The sequence below is a fragment of the Trichoplusia ni genome, chromosome 6 (assembly GCF_003590095.1).
Source record: "Trichoplusia ni isolate ovarian cell line Hi5 chromosome 6, tn1, whole genome shotgun sequence".
In the NCBI taxonomy this organism is placed as follows: domain Eukaryota; kingdom Metazoa; phylum Arthropoda; class Insecta; order Lepidoptera; family Noctuidae; genus Trichoplusia; species Trichoplusia ni.
This window is the reverse complement of record NC_039483.1, coordinates 15,352,742-15,370,765: the sequence shown is the minus strand read 5'-3', so window position 1 is coordinate 15,370,765 and position 18,024 is coordinate 15,352,742. Positions and strand designations below refer to the sequence as shown.

The following is an 18,024-nucleotide window of genomic DNA, read 5'->3' as shown; positions in this document are numbered from 1 at the left end:
CAATGCGAACTATTGTTTTGCGACCTTATTATTGTCCATTATTACTTCTTAGACATAATTTAATTACAACTCTCAACATCAATTAATCATAACAGATGTTTGAAGAAATAAATTATCATTAGTCCAAGCGTCATTTAAATACTATCTACAATCAGTACTTACATTTACTTATAAAACAAATCTGTTCTAAGGCTGTTCTTTGTTATTGGTGCCAGAATAAAATATATACTGTAAGTATATTGTGAGCCGTTATTTACAAAGTAATTATTCATTCTTATGGTCTAACCTTAATCGCTTGAGATAAAGCAGTCAACTGTATATAAGAGCAACAACTTAACATGGATAAGCGGGTCATGGATGGTAAATACAAGTGATGTTGCGTACGCACCATACATAGTTGCACACGATAATGTTCACAACAATTGCATAGAATTTGTTCCGACTGCCACTGCAACTCAAGTGCTATTGTTTGTATACGTTATGTGGAGTAGGAAACGTTATTCGAGACTTCCTTAAATAATACGCGCCCGATCTGAATACACAAAAATATTTCGAAAATCTGTTTGTATTGGTATCGTTCCACTTGTATCGTCCAGTAATAGATCATTACTTAAGAATCGATTATATTGAGACTCGGTCAAATCGATAAAGCCCTTATAGTGCTTGTTGCGTAGGTGCTCGTAATTATTTTTGAACATTAAAGGTCAGGGACTATGTTTCTTCTTATTCTTGTCACATTTTTATAGCCCTTTTTTATTTTATAAAATCCTCTATATTCCAATGATTACTGAGTCTGTGAGTCCATGGAGAAGTAACACTCTTTCTTTATTAAACTTTTACACGTGCTATGTCGAGGGAAGTTAGACAATTAATAAATAAAAAGTTATGTAACAGTAAATATTATTAAACATTTCGATATTAATAGTTGATAAATTTGTTATTATTGTCTTTCTGGTTGCGTAGTCTGATGTTTTCATAGCTTTAATCGCTATCAGTGTACGTTTTGTCCAGGTTATCGGCAACCGGCTTACGTATATGTAAGATAGCATTTTTAATGTAGGTACAAAGATATTACAGCGCTTCAGTTTTAGACAAAATGTAAACAAGAAAAAAACTTCTGATAGGTACGATAAACTTCTTAGTTTTTCATTATTATCATCATCTGACGTAGGTGCCTATTTTCCATTTAAATTAGGTGTTTTTATGTTTCTAGTAAAAGCAGTTTTAATGTATGCGGAGCAAAGAAAACCAGTATTCCTCTCGATTAGTTCTCCGCTTCAATCTCTATTAACTTGCGAACAATTATCCTTGACCGACAGCGAAACGCGATCGACTAAAAAATAACAATCCGTAGACACTCATCTACTGCGTTCTTTTACAAAAAAACTTGTTTACTACATTTTTTATAATAACTGGATCTTGTTCGACGTGCTATTAATTTCCTTTTATAATATATTTCATCTATTCAATAGTCAATAAGAGATTATAAAGCAAGGATTGTTTTAAATTTAAAAACATTACTTTGCCTCTACCATGGAACTTTCCACACAACTATGGAATTAATTTGTATGTGTTTCTGTTTAGATTAGTCTTTACAGTCACACACACATAGGCGGCTCGTTCGAGGTTTTAAGTAAGTTATGTGTTGACGATGACATCATGTGAGGCTTGTATGAACTCGGCATCATAATCTGGCCAAACTTGTTACGGAGCGCGCTTGTTTTTATATCATACTTACTGATATTATACACCTCACTTTATACCACATAAGCCATGTTGAATTTTAGAGAACTTGAGACATATTTATGAACTCTCAACTAAGGAGCATAGAATTTTATGTTTAGAATCTTCGCAATCCATAATGGCAATATTTGACGCTAGAAATCTTATCCACAGCTACTGGTTTTTACACAAAATAAAAAAATACGTGTTCGGTATTCGGACAATATATTTTCTGATGTCAAATTATACATGGCCATCACTTGTACAAGAGTGCATCGAACCCGAAGATAATGTTTTTTTCGCCTGCTCATATGGAATTGGAGATTTTTGGGCAATTTAAATTTCCGATGGCACTGTCCTTGACCAAAGTCCTCGTGTAACGAAACTATTGTGATGCAGGTGAAAATATGTTGCCTATCTGTGTCTAGTTCAATTCCGTTTGTTGTATATCTAAATTTTCAAGTTTTCACGTTCAATCTTGCGGATGAAATTTCCTACAAGCAATACAACTTGAAGAGAACTTTAATAGAAAGGATTTCAATTAAACCTTATGATAAAAGGATATACAGGTAGAGGAAGACCGAAATGGAGATAGATTTACAGTAGTGAGAGTGAGAAAGAAAGGGATAAATGGTAAAATATCAAACAGAGTATGTGTCAACTGTTTTTAAATTTTAATTTAACTGGTTTAAATAAGACAGGGAGAGGGGTGAGCAAGAAACAGCCTTCGTCGATGTACAAAGTAATTAAATATTAGGATAATTCGACTTCTTACAGCTCTATCTATTGTATGTGTGATGAGATTCATTTAATAGCATAGAAAGTTCTACTAGTTCTATTATGATCTGCTACAGTCTTGTCAACATCAATTAAATCACGTGTCCTTTTACTGACTGCGTCTATCTGCTTATCCTTTAATATCTGATAATAATTTTAAAGATTAATTTGTTATTTGTTTTGGTTTCTTTAATCTGCAGACATAATAATGTGTCATCAAACGAAATAAATATTTCGTAGTAATCTTAAATATTGAGATTATTCTCAATCAGCAGATATGGAAAAGGCTTTCGTTGTATAATTGTTATTGTTTTATTAGTGTGCAATATAATTGCTAGTAATTTATCCTTCGATTTCAAGGATATCAATTGATGCAATAATACAATCAAAGAAATTATTCGTCTGATTACATTTTAATAACTACAAGACTGTGATAATTAGTAGTCAGCACTTAAATAATGATGCATTTAACAAACTGCAAACTGCTATTAAGTTGACTTATCCTCTGTGCACCCATTGAATGTAAAGAATTTAATATATAATTTAAAAAAAACGTCGTAGCATAGAGGTATCGTATAACCTCGTATAACACAAAAAAGTATTATACGGTTTAGAAAAAAAGCGTTACAATCGCCTCTACCTATACAATATAATGCATCAAGTCGAATTGTACTTTTTTTTTCTTTTGAGTAAATCCAATACGTTTAAATATTAAATTCTTTGGATGTTTTTGGAATGGAGTTGATATTTATATCCAAAAAATCACGAGGTGACTTTGAGGGCCGGATAGAATCAGCCAATCCAAGCAACTAAAATTACGATGGTCCAATACACTGTAATATAGTTAAACGGTGATCAGGTAAACAATAGCGAGTAACCTATAAAGCTGTACACAAATAAATTGTTAAATCGTGTTAACCGCAAGCGAAGCCGGCGTTGTTTATCATTATCTGACACGCATAAGTGTCAGACTACTATTCTGCGGTGTACCGCTGCATACGACCCAATTACTATAATTAATGATTTTACACAGTAAACTACAAGACGCCTTATTGTCTACCAAAATCGACCACGACTTCTTTCAGTAAGACAGTTGCTATTGAAGAAGTAAGATGAGACGCTATAAGGTAAAATTTTCGACTCTTTTATACAACTGTCGTACTCGAAGAAGTTTTTGATTGATTTGATTGTTGCCAGAGGATGTAAAATGATAACGATCCCGCTTGATGTTAGACTTGCAGTTATGTAGTACGCCCGAACATCTAAACTCACCAGGACTTCGACGAAATTTATGTCAGAGCAAGGATTTACGATACATACGTTTTATTGAGCTCTGTTCTTATCCGCAGTTGGATTTGTGCCCGAATTGTTATTGAATATCTAATAGCGATAGCAATTGACGCTGGAGGAAAGCACGCCCACACGCTTTCCACCACAACCATCAAAGGCTTATTGATATTGGTTGTTAGTTTGCAGGTCATTTGGTACGAAAGTGGCACATAAGTCATACTCCTCTGTTAACATGTTCAGTTTACGATCAAACACTTGGAAGTTTCTAACTTATCCTCTAGTCTCGTTGCACTGAATATAGGTACATTTATATATATGCTTGTTTCATTGACGTCAATCGAGTTTACTTGCTCATTCATTCGTGCCTCGTAGATTACCTTAATATCAACGTTATTATTAGACGCATTATTTTCTTGCATAAAAGACTCTATTTTTGGTATAATTATACAGATTTAAGGCTTTGGAACAAAACTTATATCGTTATTCGTAAACGTGTTTTCTTCATCATAGAAGTCAAAATGTTTATTTTAAAACTAAATAATGTTCACTTAATTTGCTGAACCTAGCTTTCTTTTAAAAGCATTTTTGGTGGACTATTGTACTCCATCCTAAGAGGAAATGGAAAACCTGAAAAAAAAAACAAGCTAGTTTTGTTGTTAATATAAATTTTCAACCAACCACAATATTTATCCTTATACAAAGTAAGTTCTCCTGGAATCCTCCAATGGGATGTTTACAATGATATCAAGAATAACTACTTTGCTATTCAGAGGCTTGGATAATATGAAAGTCTAAAGCATTCAGATGTACATACTGTGGTAGTGAGGTGATCGACACGGCTTCACCGTTTCGAGCCTCACATGTTTTAAACATAACAACAACAGAGAACAGCGCAAAAAGTCCCCATCAGCATTGCAAATATGTTTTTCCGTAACCTTGGTTTGGGTGACCGTATAATAAATACAATAGCTGGCAATAAAAAATGTCCACCCTTCAGCATATTGTCTAGGTTTACTGTCTTAACTGATAAGATTTTTTAATATACTCCTACTGAGACAGCTGCGTCCATGATCTACGGTGTTATCAAAAACTAATTTCGGTCCATAAGTGTTTTTATCTTCATCATCTAACGACAAATTATTATGTACTCCCAAAAAACGTAGATTTTTTAGATATTTTTGCTCCAATCCGTAGATACTGATCGGCCAATTATAAGAAGAGAAAGATTGAGATATTAAAATGTGTTCAATCTGGTATTATTTGTTTATTATGCTTCACTGGGCAATTATCTTTCAAATCAGAATATTTCACGGTGCGTACCAACATTCGTTACGAATACTACGAATATGATGGAGTTAACTTATAAGAGTGCTGTTTCATTCGTTGAATGTAGTCCATTGTTCAAACTAGAATCTTCTTTTACAACATGAATGCAATTTCTTTGGCATGCAACTAGTTTCCAATACAGTCTCATAAATAAAATCGATTTTATTCTCTTGGTTTATACTTAGTACTTTTGTGGCTTAATGAAAACCATATAGAGAAAATTTTAATTTCACTTTTTAGAAATTTTATACTAATAATTTCTTTAAGCTTAAGAAAGGGGTAGCTCCTTACAGTTTTGAAAACCATGATATTAAGTTCTTTTATTTTGCTTCTTGTAAAGTTATATTTAACTGAACCAATGACAGTTATATGAAACGATTATCAACAACTATTATCTGTTGAAATGTATTCTTGTCGGCGACAGCTTTTTCTGATTACACGATATGATTTATTCATCTTTCTCCCCTTATTAAAATTCTATCCAACAATGACATAACCAGGCGTTGCACTTTTGTCTTTGGTGAAGAATTCTCAGAATTGCTCTTGTCCCGTAAACAATGATTTTTATGCAGAAATAGATCCATAATGCATTTATCTTGTACATTATACATCTAGAATTCAATCCTTCTAACTTATTTTAATGTCAGATAACATTGGAGTACATTGAATAACATATAAACATTTACTAAGATTGTTTGCGCATCATTTTATTTGCTCAAATGTTTTGAGTTTGTCTGCTAAATTTGAATTTGTGAATTACGTAAAATGTTTGTTGATATCATGTCATCTCTCAGAGAAAATTACGATCAATTCGTCGTACAATTTGGACTTGGGATATAATTATTTTCGCAGAGTTTGTTGACGGTGTTGCAGCATCTTTGACCCTAATAATAATAGTTCTTATAGCTCCGTACAAGGGATCGTGTTCCCAATTACCATAATCTCACAAAGCGTGATTTCTATTTTCCAATGTCTTTGTGTAGATGTCAGGTGCACCAGGATCTTAACCGATGGCGTACGTGATCCGATTCAAACGACGGATCAAACTCAAAAACTTTAACAAGGGCAAAAAAAGATGGGATTCGGGAATACCCTGGTTCAGTTCACACTATCCTATGAAAAGGCATTAGGAGTCGCTACCTAGAGGTTAAATATCCGAAAATAGACTCTATTTATATAATGGCAAGCTCAGTTTTACCCGTTGCTGTGCGTCTAGGGGCCAGCTATAAATTTTGAATGAATAGATTTACAACTAGCTATAAACGCACCCTAGGGTGAGTGCTTTCGACTTGGTTGTGTAATTTGTAAGAGAATCGAATAATTTAAGTGTGAATAGAAACACTTGATAAACATCAAGTAGGTTTGTATATAAAACGGAATTATTTTTCATTTTAATCAAATTTATATTTTGTTACAGAGTGCCTTCGCCATGGATGAGGATGCGGATATTAATTCTATAATTTGGAAGGTATTAAAAACAGGTCAGTCGTATAAATTTTCAACAATAGCTAAGTACCAGTGTACAACACAACTTAACGTCGATATAGGAATGTTTTTCCATAATCCTTGCTGCCTCTCAAATCTAAACTAAGACAAAGGAACGGATCCCCATTTACTACTGCGCAGTAGGCACGGGTGGTACCCCAACACGAATCTATAATAAAATCCATACGAATTTGACCCTAACGATCACCGTTGTTAACAAACGTGAAACCTTTTTTTGCTGTCTTTGTAGTAGTTTGTGCGTAAGCTTCTTGGAACCTACGCGAGCGTATCAGGTGTGCTGTGCGTTTTTTCCCCGAAAACATGGGCCGACAATGAAACCTCTCAACCTAACCAAAAATGTACACTCCCTTATTGCAAACGGCTAATGCGGAATTGCGGATTCTTGACTTTCATAGAAGCCCACGCAGTTCATTTCGCAATGATTCTGGTAGTCGTATTTTGCATAGCTGTAACGAAAACACAATACCTGTTACGTGGAAAATGTGATGTTTTTGATCATCGCTCAATTTTGACACTCATTTGTACTACGCAGAATTTAGACAATGTGAATAAGATCATACTACAGTGTTTTTATAACATAAATGTGTTATCGGTATCGTCTAATGCTCAAACCTCACATACAGCTGATTCTTTGGCAGCATCTGTTTCTCTGAATTCATATGACTATATAGCAATACTGTAACATGAATTAGAATGTTGTAATGCTCTCAACTATCCTGTTTTCTAATAACTAGTTGGCAATACAACCAAATCCAAGAGCTGTATGTTAGATACGAACAAAATCGTTATTGACTTACAGCATTATCTGCTAGGGTTATGTTATTGTTATTGTCGGTCACGTAGGCCAACGAGCGAGAATTTCGTGCGACAGGGACGGTAAGCGTGAGAGGAGCACAGCTCGATGTTAGAGTAGGATGGAGTAGTGGCGTGACAACAAACATGGCGGCGCTGCCGGTTGCCGGTTGGACCGGTTGGCCCGTACCACGTGCGTTTTGCGTTGTGCACTCGTTCCCGTATCTTGTTTGTCAACAAATGCCCTGTGAAGGTCATTCATGGGAGGGTTAGAAAGACAAAGGATTCCCTGTTGCATAACAACGCTTATAAATAAAGAATATTATAAAACCAGAACGAGATGACCGGTGTTCAAGGAGCACCTTTAGATTTTATTTTAGAAGGTGATGTAATAGAGGTGCGCAATTTTGTTCGTTCATTCAGACTTCGTGTCGTTAACAGTGTTTATTGATAACACATTGCAAGCGTTAAAACATACCTATAAGCATTATGGGGTGTAAAATGAAACTATTATAATGAATGCAGTGATTCTAATATTTTGCTAAATATCGGTAAAAGATGCAATGTAACTGCCGACTTTTAAAATCCTATAAGACTTTAAACAGCAAATGCTCAAATGAATTTTATAAGAAAAACTATCAATATGAATCGAAACCGTTTTTTATGGTTTATTTGCAAGGATCTGATTAAACAATGGGCTTCGAAAACCTAACTGTAAAATGTGAAATCGTATGATATTTTGATACATATTTATGTCATCGAATGAAAAGATATACTTATTTTATATTGATAGTAACACGACGAGCAACGACTACGTGGAGAAAAAATAAACGACAAAAAATATAAACACGTCAGCAGTGCGAGTGAATACGCATACGCGAGTGCGAGAGAGGCCACGACAACGTCGACATACAGCTTTGCGAGGCACGGAGATTGAGCGGGCGAGGGGTGCGGGGGGCCTGTGTATGTGCGCGCCGGCTCGAGCCGGCTGTGCGACCGACTCTTCAGTTGGATTTAAGAACATCGGACGGGCGGGCGTGTGTAGGATGGATCGCTAACGACACCAGCAGTTTTTTTTCATTCCGCCTTCTAGCAGTGTTTGTTTATTACCTTCCGGCACACTTTCCGTAAATCCTTCTCGACCGTGGTGCTTTATAATTTTATTTAGGCGTTTATTTTCTATATTACCTTTAACGCCGTTCCGATTTCACGTCGAGAAGGCGGCCGCCACAAGTTTGAAAGCGGCTTTTCAAGAGTAGTACACCTACTCGTTATAATTCTCAATATCGCTGTATCAACGCATCAGGCAATCAAGATGGTGAAGAAGGTTTCAGAAGAGAGTGTAGATAGCGGTAAGTTGATTTTATTCTTGTTGCGATGAATTCTCATTTGGTGCAAGTCACATACCTACTTAGTATGAGATTTTCATACATCTGTCTGCCGGCTTTTTGTGTCTATTGCGTAGTTGATTCAGCTGTATTACTGGACCGTATATATTGTTGTGAATGATATCATTGACGTTACGTACGAAAAGGTAACCAGATTAGTTGATTTTTATAACGTATTACGTTAGTTATTCTCTTAGAGCTTTTTCGTTTTATTTAGTGTACCATATTGCTGATTTCAAAGTATACTTTAGAGTTTTCAAAGTATAACTATTTAGTTAGATCCATCGAGAACTAGTAACCAATCAATTTTCAGATTTCTACAGTGCAGTTCATTCCAATCAGAAATTCTAATGAAACTGTTGAAATTGCTATCGAATGTTTTGCCTTTACAAAAAGCTACAACGTTGAGTATTTATATCTACTGTCTTATGATTACAATAAACAATACTTGTCTTTCTTTTTACTTATCATTTTAAACAGGTAGTTTTATCATACGTTAACGCTTCGTCATTTTCGATTGTAAACTTTACAATATTACCTCTTGCGTCATTTGCCGGTATACCCTACCTTTTAACACAATATTAAGGAATATTTTGATAGAACTTTACTTTTTCTATATACCGCATAAATATATTTATATTATTATATTGAAACAATGTCAAATAAATCGTAAAATTGATTGTAGATCTAACCTTGGTTGTTTTCATAAATAAAGGTATTGTAGTCGTTAATCTAGCGACGTGTGGTACTGCAAAACACTGACCACACTCAATGTATTGCAATTTAAACTTAGAATTTTATGACCGACCAGTGACGTGAACGTGATTGTTATTGCCGTTTAGTTTGTATTATTTTTATATTACTGTTTTGCTCCTGTTGAAATGCTTTTGCTTTCATATCTTGCCAAAAACGATAACTGTGGTATGCAATGTTATTGTTCAGCGCAAAGAAAACTTAGATATGATATAGTTTCAAATGTCAAAGTTCACGTTACATGGAGCGAGCGTTGACCGGTCAACCGGCACTGTTTCACAATCCGCGATTTTGCAACATTCGCTGAATACGTGTCCGCTATGTTTATAATACTGTTCAGGAACACTTTTATTGCTTTAAACATTTATGACATAATCAAAGCGTAGCCCGATTCAATTAGTTTTTGTAATTTTACCATTTGTTGCTAGTTTCCACTTCATAGTACATTACTTTCCTAATGCATTCAAAGTTTTGTACTTTTCTGAGGGATACTCTCTACCTTGCTGGTTCTATTTGTTCAGTGTTATTGTATTTCAAATATACGGTGATTTTTAGCAAAATATCTAAATAAGATTTTTTTGATAAAATCGCGATTCTTGAATAAGAAAAGATAATTCCCGAAAATTGTGTAAACTTATCTTGAGAAGTTCTTCTATCTTTAATCTTTCAAATAAATTGTGTAAAATTTAACAAGTAATAGTGTCATTAAAAAGAACTTTATGCCTACATAGCTATCGGTGTGTCGTGTATGGCGCATTTGTGATTTTCCTCGCCTTTTCATATCACGCCTTTATTGGTTGTTATTGATCCACTGTTTAAAAATCAAATTGGTAAGAATGCGTTTATAATTTGATGCAGTTTCATTACTCTCCACGGTTTCAATTCAACATGGCCGCTGGAGCGCGTCGCCCCACGGCGTTCATGGCCAAGGTCACCTACTAAAACAAAACTGCGCACTAGTATTACTGAATTTATATAAGCTCTTGAGTTTTATTTTGTAACAGATGTTTAGTTCTGCTTTTGTTTTACTCACATTTTTCTCGAATTAAAAGATGTTATATGATAATGTAGGTAGAATAGATGCTTAAATCTGCATCAAAATCTTGTGACTGGGAGCAAATAAAAATGTATTATAAAAATTTAAACAATCAACTGCTGCAAATTTTAAATCGGCGTTGATTGGATTCAGTCATTCGTGTCCATCGGTTGAGTAAAATGGAGTAACCTTGACCGTGACGGACTTCACGCTTGTTCCGGTGTAATATCAAACTGCGCTCCCTTCACCTCGTACATTCCCCTTTTGCGTCCTCCGCGAATCGATTTGTTGTTAGTGGCATAGTTCATCCTACGCAGTTTCCCCAGATGAAAATCCTTTGAGATAGGTTTATTCTAGACTATGTTCGAATGTTCCTACTACCCGCTATGGTAAATAACATTTTGGGTTTAAGAACAATTAGAACTTCATTGTTCACAAAAAGAACTGAATGAAACTGATTGTTTTCGGACAAAACTATTATACAAGATTTTCTGTTATCTTCACCTAAGATGTATTCGTTTTAAATCTCTATTTTGCCAACTCATTTAACGACATGTGCTATCAATTAACGCCGGGGCAACATCAGAGGTGAGTGAAAGTGATTTGTTACGTACTGCAGTAGCTATGCATTGGATCGCCCTAGTTGAAGTTTCACCTAGATATTATCTCGTTCAGTTGGGCGGCAGTGCCAGGCCGAGTTGGCAGTTTACACATCACCACGACTCTAACCGTCGACTTTGATCTCTGATAATAGTGATTATGACGGATTGAGCGAATGATTTAGAAATTACGTTATCGAAACTGCTATGCATGACCATGACATTTCTGAATTTAGCTATGCAGCCAGCAGTTTAACTACCTATGCTTCAGGTATTCGGTATAATATGTTGTTCTTTAAACCAATACTGTTGAATGTAACCAAACTTGTTGAATATCAGCACCAATTAAAACCATCCATAAATATTTTATTGCAAACAATGCGTAGTTTATTCAGACTATTTTATGGGTAAGTGCAAATTGAATGGGACTATTTCATTAAATCTGAGATCATTGAATGTAATTGATTTTTACAAACCGTGAAGTGGAACTATATATATCAAGAGCGTCTACAACCATTTCGTTCTCTTCCAGTATGTTTATGATGCGTACATCTGCATTATATGCATTTGTTATAAATGGCGATTAGAAAGCAAAGATTTTGAATGGCCGAAGGGTATAAAACAAAAGCATAATAGGCCTACAATCGGCAACTAGAGAGCGCATTCGTGGCCAAGCGTTTATGCCAGCCTACCAGATTAGAAAGTAGAAACTTACAACTGAGGGCATAAATGTCGTGGTGACAATTCTGCTTTAGACTATATTTATATTGGTCTAACCCAAACCATTATAACTACAATGAGCTTAAATTGCTAATGTTTAAATAAATTACTATTCTTACCACATGCAAACGTAAAGACTGATTTGCATGATTGCTGGGTTAATTTGCGGAACAGTCATGTTCAGTATTTATAATGATTCTGCTATTATTTAGTTTATTTGCTAAGACTCAATGTATTGAATAAATACAATTAAAATACTATTCTTGGGGTGTGGCTGACAATACAATAGTTATAATTTTGATAGTCTTTTGTTTGTTATTTGGGTCACCCATTGTTTCACCTCGACCTCGGTAGCGAACTTTTAGATGGAGTTATTTCGAAAATTGTTTGAGACGACATTTATTATGAGTTGTGTTTGTGGGGCTGCTTCGGTCGCTGAGGTGTTTTACGTAACGAGCAAGTGCTTTGCCACGTGGGGCCGCGCGAGCCGGCAGGCTGTCACGCGACGAACATGCGATACTCTAAGACGAGTTTACAATTACTTTGTGGTGATCGGAAATTTTATCTGTAACATTAATTGAACGACTCGACTGTTACATTAAGCATTCGTTCCGGAAGCTGTTCTCGAACGTAACTAATTCAGTTTGAAGTTAGATGCCACCACGACTGACTGTCACAAATTGGCATAGAACAGTTTTTCGGACTGCAGCAGATTTTGAACGAGTCAATCGATGACTCAGTCCCTCAGACTAAGAAAGGAAGAAGTAAACCTTCCTCAAACAGTCCTTGTTGAGTTATGATGTTTGTATACAATAATACAATGTATCAGTATGCGGAAAGCATTAGACTATAACATCCCGGCCATATAACAACTACTTACTGCAACATAGTTGTATTTTACGACGTTCTAAAATATAAATTATTGTATTAAGCTCATAATTATTATCACGACTTCTTCATATTCGTGCTCAGACTATACAACAACAACAATAACCAAATCCTTTGTAATATAGCTGCTATGGCCAAGTACCATTATTTTCTACACGGATTCACTCAAAATAATTCCTATATGTAGATTTGGAAATCCGATTCTTGTTTTGTAATTCAAATCTTATTAGGAGTGAACTGGAATGAGTAAGAATTAAGTGACAAAAGCAATCACTGTAGTGTTTACAGTACTTTAGGTTGAGAATTTTAAACATGTTGAGAGATAATATACGCTCCAACAGTATTTTGCTTCTATAGGCCTAGTGACTTCAACATTAATTTAGAACAAATCACAATTTCAACAGGAAGCTTCTATGTTGAAACTGGTGATTGTATGTGTGGGTGTGCCTAGAGTCCGATTGTTACAGTCATACGATCCGTACAGTTATTGCGCATTCGGTCTGTTGTCGTGCGGCCCACGTTGAGGTCACCGCAAGCAATAAATTAAACCTTAAGCTTCATTTTGTTATCATTCAAGATGAATAGGCCGAATACATACGCATTTTTCAGACCCATGTTATATACTACCGTCGCTATTCAAATTAATTGAACAGTCAAACAAGGAAGATCGAATCAAGCAGCCAAATGACTATACCGATCACGTAGACCCTGATTTTTATTCCTTCAGCGTCTTATGTGATGCTCGTTGAGTGGGTCTCTTGTGTTTCATTATGCGCTATACACACAAAGAAGACCCTATCGGATTAAATGAATATGGGTACTAGTCACTTATAAAATATTTTGAAAATGACAAAAGAAAAAAAAACCTTACTCGTAACAGCTGATTCTCTAAACTTTTCAAATTTAGTGAGAATTTTATACGTCTATTATTTATCTAAAAAAAATGTTGTTTCATAACCTCCCTTCTAACCATGGAAGTTTTTGAACGTTGTATCTATGTAGCTTCTTATAGTAGATGCAACTTTGCTAGTTTTTACGCCAAGAGCCCGAGCGATCGCGTAACGTGGGCGCGCGTACGCAGCGCTGGGTGCGGCCATGTAGGTCGTTGAACCGGCTTTGTTTGCCAGCTCAGCTTGCACAGTCACGTCTCACGTCAGAATTATATTATCGATGACAAGCGTCACATTGGTCCTGATAGGGCCATCATTTGTTCCGGGATTTGTAAACCTCTTTGATGATCCGCCAAATATTTACATGTTTTGCTTTCGTTTAGCTAAGGCAAATAAAAAATAAGCAATGACAAAGGATTTTAAAGTTATAACAATCGTTTATAAGAATTTCTAATTGACAGTCGACCCTGCGAGGGCTTAAGCGAGACTCGAGTTATTGAACTAATGCGGGCCTACGTAACGTTCAGCGACGATCATACATAAAACAAGACATGTCGCCATATCTCGTTAATGCAGTCATCGTCCAAACCGTTTCATAGCGCTAACTTTGTACTGTAGCCTCGAATGTTTTAAAAATAATATTTTCATACAGCCGTAAACAGATGTTTTTCAGAACGACAACAGTATTGGGTTCAATTACTTGCAGAATACAATTAATTCAAATGTTTAGTGTAACCTACTGAAACAAAAACTAGACATTAAAGTGGCATGGAAATGCGTTTTGCAAACACCTTTTTATTTTTAATTGATGTCAGGTTATAAGACCACACTGCATTACAAGACATAACAGTATATAAATATAAGTAGTGCTAGATAAATTTACAAATACTAAATGGATATTTTCTTTGTTTACAGGTGTGGGCCGCTGTAGCAGTCAGTCGGGAAGTGAACGCGAGTCCGACGAGAGCCCTAGAGGCAATGAGCCATCGGCTCCCGTCCCCATTCCCGACAGCGAGGACTTACAGCGGCGCAAGGAAGAGGCGCGCAGGAAGCGCCGCAGAAAGAAGCGCTCAGGGAGCTCCGTTGTCACGTCATGTTTCCAAGGTAAAAGCCCAAAATAACACAAGAAATACTCTCAATATTGATGTAAATACTTAAGAGGCACAAGGCTAAACAAGATGCTAAATTGCGAATAATGTTAACGTCTGCCTTCCCAATTTTAAATCCGATTTTAAGTAGGTTTCATCATACGGAATTTATTATTAACCTGTAATTTTTTCCCCTGCAGACCTCTACAAGCTAACAGGCGAGGTTTTAGGCGAGGGCGCATACGCTTCGGTACAGACGTGCGTGAACATCTATACGGGTCAGGAGTTCGCAGTGAAGATCATCGATAAAGTGCCGGGGCACGCCCGTGCCAGGGTGTTCCGCGAAGTGGAGACTTTCCACTACTGCCAGGGACACCCGAACATAATCCAGCTCATTGAATTCTTTGAGGACACCGACAAGTTTTATCTTGTCTTCGAAAAGGTGAGAAATGTGAAATTTATTCTACCGCCCTCTCATGCCATCCGTGCCTTCCTTCAATATAGTTATGTTGAAGTTCCAGTGCCTCAGGTTATTTAAAGACCCAAAATAATCATTATTTTAGCAGAACATATTGTAGTCAGACAGCCATTAGGTATGAATTTGTGATCATGAGTTCTTAAGGGAATAATTTTTAAAATAAATTGTCCTCGTATTTTTGTAGATATTGAAATAGATGAGATATTTTATTTATGTAGGTCACAACCTCGACGATTCAAAGCTATGGTTATTACTTTATGAATTGAATATCAAGCCTTCATTTATCCAAATTTAGCAGAAAAGTTTTCGTCGTTCTGTATAAAAATATATCTTTTGTTGGCAAAAAGTATCCAAATTCGTATATTGTTACTTTGCATGGTCTCTGCCATTTATTTGTTCTTTAACGAGAACTTATTCCTTTATTGAAGTGTAGGCGGTTTTTTTGACGTATTATTCTTTAAATATTTCTTTAATGATCGAGGTTTGAATAACTTTTTTTACAAAAGCCATATGTTGACATTGTTGACTATTGAATGAATTTTCTTTTGTACTATATAAAGCGATAAATATAACGAACCCGTAGAATGTATGAACATTTTTATTCTGAAAAAAGTAACCAAGTCAATAATAGTTCTCGTTGCGAATATAACGATTTAAAAGTTTAGTCCTCACGTGTTTTACTCTTCGATTATATTGTAGTTAAATAAATGTGAGTCATGCCATAGGAATTTACATTTTTCATCGACTTGTTTTAACATTACTCACACTATCGCTTCTAGACGCTGTGTGGGAGTTTGTCTCGCTTTATAATTACATCATTTATTGTGATGCAAATTTATATGATATAATGCAAATTGAAAAAGGTTGTTAAAATATTTTAATACAGCAAAATATTACTCGAATGTCTTTAGGTATTCGTTGTATCCTACTGGAACCACTTTTTTCGTGGAGTAATCTTGTCATAGCTATCAATTAATAACTATTTTCCAATGTTGCATCATTTTACTTTTCATTCGATCATGTCTTAATTGTTTTCGAATATCATACGACAGCTAGTGTGAATAATTGAAACGCATTTCACGATGAGTCAACCAGCACATATGTTGGACCACATTTTAACAACAATTTTAGTATTTGTCTTTTGCACGTGGAATTAATTAACTTCAGAATGTGTGGAATGTTGAGACACCTTGCAATTCAAATTAAATAATGATAGCAATTCTGTATTCACATTTAATTTATCGCTATGTTATTGGCTGTTATTGTTGTACAATGTTAATTAAAGGACAATACGGAAAGTGAGAATAAAGCTGGTAGATAACTTGTTTCAAGTCGAACTATTATTTGTTCTGCAATTGAAGAATTCACTGAGTCTTTAAAGTTTTCAAGATTCGTAATTATTGATGCATAGTATCATAAAAATATAAATTTTGTTCCATAAAATGCTAAAGAAAAATCACGGATTTCTTGTTGTAAAATTTACATAAACCCATAAAAAACTTGTTGTTCCTTAAAATTGGAAACTTGATCTTGTATTTTAAAAAGCTCTTAATAACAATAAACATACGGTGTTACAGAGTGTCTGGTTACGATGTAATGTAAACGACCATCAAAACATGTAGATAGCAATTGTTTAATTTCCTAATTGGTGGCCGGCCTGCTAATAATACAGCCTGTTGCGAATACGATATCTGATATGGCGCTGTTTACACCCGTTATCTTGTTGTGTCTGTTCCTGTGTACAATACATTCAATGATAAACTCTAGCATCACTTATTTTGAGAAATTTATAGCTAATTATATTACCAAGAGATATGTTTTCAGTTTTGTAGTCATAGATGTCTTTGCCCTTTCATTATTTTATTGCTTCCTACTCTTAGTCATATTTGTTTATTCATATCTACTGTTTCTATTGATGTACGACAATTTTCTTCAACATGTTTTTCGTATTGTTCCAGATCAACGGCGGTCAGCTCCTGTCCCGCATACAGGAGCACCATTATTTCTCAGAGCCGCAAGCGGCTGAGATCGTGCGTGAGATAGCGAACGCTTTACATTTCCTTCATGGTAAAGGTGTCGCACACCGTGATCTCAAGCCGGAGAACATACTATGCGTCCACCGCGACAGACTTTGCCCAGTGAAGATATGCGACTTTGATCTTGGTAGCGGCATCAGTTTCACTTCGAGCCTCGCGAGCCCGCTGGCAACGCCGCAGCTTATGACGCCAGTGAGTTTCATTTTATTTTACTTATTGGTCCCATTTATGTACCTTGAGGTACCCTGCTAAAATTTCTCTGTAAAAATATTTTCTTATTTGACTTTAATATTGGATATTGGCAAAAGCATGATTGTCACGTAAATCCTACCCAAATTTATGCACGAAATGATAGTATACCTACAGATAAATGCTTTAGACGCGTGTCAATTCAATCAAACGTTAAACACAAATTTTCAATTAAGTGTTCAGTTATTCTTATTAATTTAAATGATGAGTTTTATCACGAGTCTACTGCAGATTGTATTGGGAATCAAATGCATTATCTATTCACATTAGAATAGCTAATCAGTCACGTTACTTTTCTTATCGACAATTATTCCTCTGCAACTATATTAATTTTGTAACTTAATTGCAACCATGCAACCACTGGCAAGATATTTCTTGAGATTATTATTAATTAAATGACTTTATTAGTTTCTTTGTTTCAACATAAATGGTAGCAAGGTACTGATAATAATTGCAAATAAAAGAGGTAGAATATAGATAATATGT

General features: G+C 35.4%; 1 protein-coding gene across 2 annotated transcripts in view; it reads left to right on the top strand.

Moving 5' to 3' along the window:
- LOC113495240 (MAP kinase-interacting serine/threonine-protein kinase 1-like) overlaps positions 1-18,024 on the top strand; it is a 54,225-nt gene that overhangs the window by 33,225 nt on the left and 2,976 nt on the right. The window contains exons 3-6 of one of the 2 annotated variants that reach the window (XM_026873870.1): positions 6,533-6,596; positions 14,603-14,791; positions 14,976-15,217; positions 17,212-17,481. In XM_026873870.1, the coding sequence (XP_026729671.1) occupies positions 6,545-6,596; positions 14,603-14,791; positions 14,976-15,217; positions 17,212-17,481 (753 nt within the window). In that variant the 5' untranslated portion in view covers positions 6,533-6,544. Of the gene's footprint in view, positions 1-6,532; positions 6,597-8,411; positions 8,766-14,602; positions 14,792-14,975; positions 15,218-17,211; positions 17,482-18,024 lie in introns of those variants that run through there. The other variant, XM_026873871.1, reaches the window with a different exon arrangement.